This window comes from Tigriopus californicus, chromosome 4 (assembly GCF_007210705.1).
Source record: "Tigriopus californicus strain San Diego chromosome 4, Tcal_SD_v2.1, whole genome shotgun sequence".
Taxonomy (NCBI): Eukaryota; Metazoa; Arthropoda; class Copepoda; order Harpacticoida; family Harpacticidae; genus Tigriopus; species Tigriopus californicus.
In genome coordinates, this window is record NC_081443.1 from 11,000,863 (window position 1) to 11,010,603 (window position 9,741).

Sequence of the window (9,741 nt, forward strand, 5' to 3'; positions counted from 1 at the left end):
GTCACTTATATCAATCGGTGCTTGAATGTTTGAGGAAACTAATGATGTCAATAGTTGTTCGTTTTCAATACTTGTAGACACTTCACTAGCTACTTTATCTTGCTCACTCATAAATCCATCATTGTTTGTTGATTCAATTTAGACTCATTGGAAAAATGTTATTTTCCAGCAATCAGTTGGTGGTGCTCATTTTTAAATTTGTGGCAAAATGTTAAAAATTGGAGATAGAGACTTCAAGGGTTATTATTATCGTGTTAGGTTAGGTTGGGTTTGGTTAGGTAAGGTCAGGTTAGGTTTGGTTTGGTAGGTCAGGTTAAGTTTTCAAAAGTAGCACCACCAAGTAAGTGGAGAATAAGGTTAACCGACTCATTTAAATTTGCCCACACTGCCAGGCCTTAAATTGCCTGTTCTGGGAAGGACAATTTTGGGTCATTTTTTGGCTATGCCTCATGTTTTAGAGTTGCCAGGTTGAAATTACCGTCATAACTGACCTCAATAATGACAAACTGTCAAGCCTGATAACACGCAACAGCAAGTCATCCAGGGTCTCTTCATCCAGCCCTTTTAAACCTATTTTGCGTTTTTTACCTTCCAATTGTGAAGTGGACGATGTGATGGCTGGCTTCATTGGCCGGCAAGTCTCACCCTCTGACTCTAGCACCCCAAGACAAAAAAATGAATTGCTCTGTTAATCTTGACGTTATTATGTTGTTTTCCAAGAATTCTTGCATTGTTTGTGACCAAACTGAATAGAACCTCTTCGGGTATTCAGCAAGGTGCAAAAATGGGCATGTGAGAAGAGTGAATGATCTGTACCTTTGAAATGCCAAAATACCGGTCTTAAAGAACTAATAATTTCTCCCTGATTTAAACGCTTTTAGGCTAGAATTGACATGATTCTCTACATCTTAAGATTTGGGCGCTTTTCTACATTTTATTTGAAGGCACTGTCTTCAAATGTACCTCCAAGAACTGATGACCATTAACGGGATAACAAGTATTTCTTATCTAGGCTTGCGGATTACGGCAGCTTAAAGGCCAGTTTCAACAGTTATTTCCACCTGCCAACGCTGAAAGATGAGGCATGACCCAAAAATGACCCAAAATTGTCCTTCGCGGAACAGGCAATTTCAGGTCTGACAATGCTGTGGGCTTATGGCTGCTGACTCGAGGACTCTTCTCAGTCGAATGAGGCATGATCAGGTGAGAGCAAACGAGCTGCTCGCCACACCACACCCCCCATGCATATATATTCGCAACCAAATTTAAACATACCGAATAAGCAAAAAATATAACGCATATAGAAAAAAATCCTTAGCTATTTTGAATAGACTAAACGTCCACGCTGTGACACGGAAGGTTCTTCTAGACCGGGAACGCGGTCATTTCCATGAAATGCGGGCTTCAAGCGATCCGTGGAAACCGAATCGATTCGTCCATTAATATCGAGGACAAAAAAGTCTGCATGGCGTTCAATAATCTTGTAAGGACCAGCATATGGAGGGGTTAATGGAGGGGTAACAGAATCCACACGAATGAAAACATATCCAACTCTTGAAAGCGATGAAGATTGGAATGGTGAAATCGAGCCGTCTTTTGGGATTCACGAAGGGAAATTTCTCAATATTACGACGAACATCTCGCACGAAAGAGCCGTGTGGAATAGGATCGGTTGAGAAAAATCTTCCTGGTACACGGATCGATTCTCCATATGCTGCCTGAGCAAGGGAATATCCAAGATCCTCCTTTACTGCAGACCGAAGACCAAGAAGAACCCAAGGTAACTCATTGTGCCACTCGCTTGCCTTGGATAATTTCGCCATTAAAGATGCCTTCAAGGACCGGTGGAACCGCTCCACTAAACCATTGGCCTGAGGATGAAACGATGTCGTCCTTGTAGACCGAAAACCAAGGAATCTGCCCAATTCGCGCCAAAGAGAAGACTCGAACTGTCGACCTCGATCAGTGGTTATGATTTCCGGAACACCGAATCGACTAACCCAGCCATTCAGCAATGCATTGGCACAGTCTACACTCGTCATCGATCCCATGGGCACAACTTCAGGCCAACGAGTCCATCGATCTACCATCGTCAAAAGATATCGAAATCCATTGGATTGGGGAAGAGGCCCAACGATATCTAAACGAAGATGACCCAACCGACCCGACGGTGGATCAAAGTCCCGCAAGGGATGACGATTATGTCTTGAAACTTTGGATCGTTGACAGGTGAGACAAGATCTAATAAAGTTGCGAATGCCTTTCTTCATATTGAACCAAACGAAATCGGTCTGAATTGCTCGAGTGGTTGGCCTTATTCCAGAGTGACTAAGTTCGTGAAATGTCTTGAGAATTTGAGGCACCCAACAACGAGGCACTAGAGGGCGAGGTCGGCCAGGACCACAATCTCTGGACCAAGACAATAAAGTTCGGTTTCCAAAACAGGAAATAGCAAGACTTGGCAATTTCCACTCTCTTTGCCTAAACAAAAAAAAATGAGTCGATGGATCCAAATCGTACGTTAAATGGGAGTACTTACCTAACACAAATTTTTGTTTCTTGATTGGCCAAGTGAACACCTCCATCAAAATTTGAGAGGTTTTGACCACGCCTGCATTGTTCCCAAAATAATATTGGTGCATCCTTGAGGAGCCAAATTGTCGTAATCGCAGGAATATTGAGTGACCTAGAAAAATTGGAGCACAGTATTAATTTTGACCTCCTATATTTGACTTGATGAATGGATACTCCATGAGCTAAAGGCCGCAAAACGAGATGAGAGTTGTTTGCTTTACATGAAGACAACACTTCAATGCATCACTCTCTTTAACAATACCACAGAAAATTGCATCTCAGCGCTTGCTACGTGTTGAGCTTTGTTTGATATGCCATATTTTGAATCCTATTTAAAATTGAAAGTCACAACATTAGGGTAAAACTTTTCAAAAAAAATTCGGAATGCTTTGCTTGCGATTACGCTAACTGATACTGTTGGTCAGGGTCCCTTCAACAGCTACAGGATGCATTTCATCATCAACACAATTGAAATACCTTTTTTCCCAACCGGGCTGACATTAGCCAATTTTGCAATCTCAAAATTATAGATCAAAAAGCATATGGCGCCGCTGTCTTGAAAACGGCACGAATATTTAAAGCCCAGCTTGACGGATAGTCGTCCTCAAGAAGCCAGTAGATAACTGGCGTTTTACCCAATAATGAAACACCCCGTATCCGATCCAAAGAAGGACATTTTCAAATTAGGTGAAAATTGCAAAGCCCACTCTATTCAAAATTCCTGTCTCTAATTTGTCGCAGGAAGAGCTAATTAGGTGTTGTAAGATATTTAGGATTTTGATGATCAAACATTTTTGATATCTCCCTGATCAATTCGCAGCATATTCCAGTAATTTGGACACCCCAATCTGTCAGATGAGGTCTACCATACATTGCGGTCTTTGGTGTTGTTTGGGCAAAAGTCTTTTGTGTTGCGGTGTGAAGATTTTGATGCTCAAATATCATTTTCCACATCTGAATATACAATAACAGAAGTTAAATATGCACAAGAGTATTTACTTCCAATATTTCATATAATGGCAACCACCATGGAATAACTTAGTTGTTACATCTCTTCTTGTTTGATCATTTGGTAACACTAAATCTGATATCGTGACGTCACAACTTATTGATATGAACAAGTCTCTGAGTCGGCCATTGCTAGTGACAAAAGCGTTTGACACTGGTTCAAGAATCATCGAAAAAGAGAACAAGTGGGTAATGTTGGTGCTTTGTTTGGCTGAAATTTGATACTTCAGACGTGTAGTGTTTTAAAAACAAACCGAAAAATGGAAAGACAGTGTGGAACATTGTAAAAGAGCCCGTCAAAGTGGTCAAAATCTGCGCCCAAGCATCCTCCCAAAAGCCCAATTGGTTCTTTGATTGTCATTTTGGTCCACGGGAAGAGTCAATCAGCTGAGCAAGAAATTTAATGCAATTAAACAATGTGTGTCTCCAAATGTTGTTACAGGGCTTCAATCAGACTGGAGAACTCTAATAATCGTTCAATTCTCGACTTGAATATATCATGACAAAGTTTTTTCCTTAATATTGTTTACGATGTTATTATGTTCTTAATACACAGACCAAAACACTTCAATGTATCTTAAATATATTTGTTTGCTCTTGGTTTTATACATGTGACAGGTACACATTCTGTGGTTAGTGAGTATTACATGGGCTCAATGAAGCCTAACTGTCTAGTTCAATTAAGTTGTAATTATCAAAACAGCACAAGGTATAAGTTCAATTTGACACATGGTTGAGGTTTTTGGGTGTTGCTTGGTTGTTGATTATCTTGATATTTAATGATTCCAGCATATTAACAATAGTTTAGAGATCAACTTTGATCTCTGTTTGGAGGAATGGCTCTCTTCTGTTGAAAAACATTAAGAAAGAAGAGCTTCATGTTGATGCATTTGAATACTTCATTAAGATTGCAGTTTTGAACAAGAACTTTCAATGTTCTACCCACCGCAATTTTTGAACTTCTGTATTGTATAATTCAGATGTGGAAAATGATATTTGAGCATCAAAATTCTCACACGCAACACAAAAGACTTTTGCCCAAACAACACCAAAGACGCAAAGTATGGTAGCACTCATCTGACAGATTGGGGTGTCCAAAAATACTGGATTATGCTGCGAAATTGATCAGGGGAATTATCAAAAAATTTGATCATCAAAAATCCTGAATACTTACAACAACCTAATTAGCTCTTCCTGCGACAAATTAGAGACAGGAATTTTGAATAGAGTGGGATTCGCGATTTCACCTAATTTGAAAATGTCCTTCTTTGGCGGAATACGGGGTGGAAAGGTATAAAAATGTCACCTCTAACTTTTAAGATGTTAACCCAATTATGAAAGAGAAAAGAAGTGCCTTTTGGTCTTGAAACCACCTGGTACCTGGAAAATACTCGGTTTCTACAAATACATATAAGTATCATTCAAGGTGGGATATTCAAAAAATAGAAGATAGATTTGGATAAAAAATGCGAGTCTTCGGCCAAAAGAAGACCAGACCAAAAAGAAAGGAAAAATAATGAGTGGTCTCTTCCACAGATTTGAGAGCTTGTATTTGCAAAATGTTCCTTAAGTCCGTGTTTTAATGCCCTCACCTCAAAATGTGAGAATGGACATTCATCTTGTGTTAAATTCCAATGACAAAAATGGAAAGTGGATTTTAACACTACGGTCTTGTACGCTTAATCCAATATCAGAGCCTTAAAACTGACCTCTGGACATGTAAGCTCAAACTATGCAAGTCAAGTGAAAGATGAAACAATAAAAGTAACTTTACTTTACCTTAATGGACCATTGTCGATTCACGGATGATGATGATCCTAATTGGAATGCAAGCTCATTACAAGCCTCATTGGCATCAACATACACTGAAATATGGAAGTTCAAGTCCTGAATGTTCTTGTTTGGTTAGTCAAGTGTAATGAAATAAGCCATCTCGACTTTTGCTCGTTTGTTTGTTACAAAGTCAGATGTTTGCAGGATATTCCTGCAGGTTTGGCCCATTTAAACAACTTAAGCTGTCATAAATACTACAAAGAGCCTGAACTTGACTAGCCTGGGTTCCAACCAGGAGTCGCAAATGGAAACGAATACTCTACCGGAAGAGGTTGTAGACCCGGGATTAATAGAGGGAGTCAACTCAACAAGTATCTTTATTCGTAGAGAGAAAACGGAACCCCTGCTCGAGGCAAAAAGATGGATCGAGCGTTCCCAGAACCTGTTTCTTTGAGTCAGAGATCGGAGACCGTCTGGGGAGAAGGAAGGATTCGAAGAAACAAAAGAGCTTGGCGAGTACGCTGACACGGCCAATATCACCGAGGACCAACTCAACATCGGATTTTGGTCCAAGCCATGAAGAGCAAACGCGATCGTGCCAAGCTGTTTGAGAGCTGGTTAGCAAACCCGCTTATAGTATTGACCGTCCTTATGGCGAATGGAAGAGAATTCCTTCAGGTCAATATGACGATTCTGAGGCTACGGAGATGCTGGATGATCAATTGTATATACTTCGTTCACGACCGTCCAGTATCGGCCTTGATACCGATCAAATGCTCCACAATTCGGAAGAGCCAGGTGAGCAGCATTGGCCAAAAACAGATATCTGATTTGATTGAGGACGAAGCGAAAGTGACATCAAGCGTGCATAATTATCCCACGTTGGCTTTCCATTTCAGAAATGCTCTGAGATCGATGTCCTCAGTGATGGTTTGAGGTAGATGGATGGTCAGGTTAGGAAGGCCACGATCGCGATGAGTTGATCCGTCGTTACCGTCTCCATCAAGAGCCGGTGGAGAAGCTGTGGGTTCCTGAGACTGTGTAAAGTCTCAGCGAAACCCGATGACTTTCGTTTGGAAAGAGCAGAAATTGTGTTTCATGGTCTCCAAGATTGAGTTCGTCCGAGTCCTTGGCATCGGCCATGGATCGGCCAAGACCACTTCATCCAATCTGGCGTACTTGTCCAACCCTCCTCCCACTTCTTCAAGATGTGTTCCAATTGGGTCGGATCGTCGCCTTTTTATAGAGTGAAGGATACTGGTCGCCTTGGATTTGTGCCTGGTGACCATGCCTTTGAAAGCTCATCGTGATTGGATGACCGGTGATGGTGTCACGTGGATCGGATAATTCCTCAAACGGCATGACGGAGGACTCGATGATGACAATGAGAGATGTGTTGATAGGTCCCTTCTTGCAGTCGTGGAAGTAGGTTTCCCAACAAATGAACAGCCGTGTCTCGCAGATCGTTGTGGAAAGTCGAGTTGGCGTTCTTACAACCACTGCGCCATGGAAGAGGTTGTAGACCCGGGTATTAATAGAGGGATGCAACTCAACAAGGTATCTTTATTCGTAGAGAGAAAACAGAACCCCTGCTTGAGGCAAAAAGATGGATCGAGCGTTCCCCAGACCTGTTTCTTTGAGCCATAGATCGGAAGACCGTCTGGGGAGAAGGAAAGGATTCGAAGAAAGTAGAATAGAGTCTGCTTCCCCAATCTGGCGCCAATGAATGTAGGGGGCTGAATAAGATTGAAAAAGTACAAAGAAGTTTTACAAAATATATTGCAGGCATGTCCCACTTAAGCTATTGGGAAAGACTTCAATCCCTGAATTATATAGTATTCAGCGTAGGTACGAACGCTACCTAATCCTTTGTTTTTAAATGTCTCCATGCACTTTGTCCTAACCCGGAATGAAGTAAATAACGTAAGTGACAGACGAGGCATCACGTGTGAAATCAAATTTAATTTCAACCCATCAGATAAAAAGTTGGTGAAGACCTAAAATCCTGTTTTGTACTAAACCGAGCACCCACCTTTATAACTGCTACCATGCTCACTTCGACGATTCTATTTTACTAGATGATCCATTGTTAAGTTTTAAGCGACATTTAGATCGTTTTTTATCAACCATCCAGACCAGCCTTTCGTTCAAGGATCCCTAGAGCGGCAAACTCGAACGCATTATGTGACCAATCTTTTATCAATTGTGACTTACGGGAACTCATTCTCCTGTATCGGTATATCAAACCCGAAAAGTAAAAAAAAAAAAAAAAAATACCAATGCACTACCGCAGCCAGTCAAAAATTACCTAACCACTTTGAGAATTAAGGGCTGTGAACGGGCTTGTTTGGATCAAATTAACTCAAGAGCCGATTAATATCGCTAATTCTCTTTGAAATATTTGAATCTGTCAAAAATAGAATTTCGATCACTATCAAGTCAATCTGATTAAAAACAGATTAGCCTCGTGGCAATCCTGTTCATGATCGATTGTTCTGGCAAAATTCAAACTCAACTCAATCTGAAGATGCTTTTATATTCGGCATCTTTAACTCAATCAGACTCATTAAATATATTATCACTAATGGGGCTATGATAATGGCATAAGTCTAGAGTCTTTGGCCGTCAGAGGTCGCGTGAGGGGAGACCGAGAAACAAGGGTAACCCAAAGATAAGCTCGGTAAAATCACAGACTCAGGCATTGTTTGACAAAAGATTTAGCGTTTGAGGTAGAAGAAGCTAGATTATTGCCAAATTAAAACCTATGGACATTAGACAAGCCCAAAAAGGTAGCTAATTTGGAAATTGAAATTGAAAATGAACACTGCAAAGTCCCAACCTTTTTAGTCTCTCCCAATACGAGAGCTCTCAAGGTAAGCTTTAAACGCTAATCACACCCAGAGATGGAAAATCGATCAGATAGCGGACATGACACTATCTATTGGAAATGGATGATGTGATGGCTAGCTTTACTGGTTGGACAAAGCCCACCACTCATTTCAAAAAATTAGGAAATGTCATTTTCCATTTAAAGAATTATTATTTAAGAGGAAAATGATTTATTTTTAGTGCGTTTTCATTACTTTTTAATTTGTCTGCTCATTTTATTAGTGGACTTAATAGTCTTGTTTTTGCTATCAAATGCTGCTCCTGGGCTGCTGAGAGTAATAAGGAGAAGGTTTGTCTGAGGTGTGAATCGCTCCTTCGTCGAAATAATGTGATAAGATTTGTGCCGTGTAGCCATATCATACCAAGGAGGTTTTATAAGCCAGATAATTTCTATTACTGGCTTTCCATGGTGACTTTTGCTTCATGGTGGCAAAGGTTTACCAACCATTAGTTGAGACAATGAAAAGATGTTTTAGATTTGAGAAATATGAATGAAATCCCCACGTTAAACATATCTATTTTGACTTTTTAAACCTGCCTGTTGCTTCCCAAGTTTCAAATTTCTAAAAGGCATGAGGGATGTTATCCCCATATGATTGAGAAAAGTATAGCCATTGATTTAGCAAGGTTTGGTTTGATGAGCCAAAAGGACCGAAATATTGGTCATTTAAAATCTTATTAAAACAAATTGTAAAGAGTAACGCCATTACATTTTTTTGCTTGTCTTGTAACTGTTGCCTAAGGAATTGCTCGCAAGGCCCAATTTTATCTCCCCACTTCATTTCGTTTCTGAACTGAAAGTCCAACGCTATCCCCAGACTCGAAATTAATGCTTTTTCGATCACCAAATCATAGAGAGATGTTCTTACTGAAATTGAAGGTCCTAGGACAAAAATTAATCTCGTGATACTTCCATGATACTTTTGAAACGTAACGATTTTTTGGCATCATTTTTAAGTTCAGTTATTTTGGATAATCAAAAACGATGCTCTGTGCTTTATTTCGGTACTTCCATGTCTTTCTTGCTTCAAACAATAAAAAATCCTTCTGCACCTTCACTTAACAACACGGGTTAGTTTTCAAACATTTTCTGCATATCTGGCCAACTTTTATGCATATTTTAACCAATTGTTAAGCGTATGTTAGCTTTTGAAGCATATTTATCTCCTTACTTCGATTTGCTTTTGTCCATTTTTGCATAAAATAAAACTTCATATTCCAGTTATTGGCCGTCTCTATTTATGACGTATCAACCCCTAACACCATGTGTTGAAGCAGAGAGACCTTTAACTACAGATGTGGGCATAACTTGAGCTTGGCCAATTTTTTGTTGTTCTTTCATTTTAGGCTAAACTAGCCATCTTTAATTACATTCAAGATGACCGATTCTTAAATCCCTAGACATTTTACGACATAAACCAGAAGCTTTCGATATTCTCATAAAGAGTAAGACAGCTCAAAATTTCGTCATAAACATTGTATTTTTCTTTGAAATAG

At 39.9% G+C, this 9,741-nt stretch overlaps 1 protein-coding gene across 1 annotated transcript in view; it reads right to left on the minus strand.

Moving 5' to 3' along the window:
- Positions 1–2,551: 2,551 nt before the first annotated feature.
- Positions 2,552–9,741, minus strand: part of LOC131879615 (uncharacterized) — a 45,175-nt gene continuing 37,985 nt past the window's right edge. The window contains exons 7-8 of the mRNA XM_059225974.1: positions 5,362–5,447; positions 2,552–2,686 (exon numbers count right to left, since the gene is read on the minus strand). Coding sequence (XP_059081957.1) covers positions 2,585–2,686; positions 5,362–5,447 — 188 coding nt within the window. The 3' untranslated portion in view covers positions 2,552–2,584. The remainder of the gene's footprint in view (positions 2,687–5,361; positions 5,448–9,741) is intronic.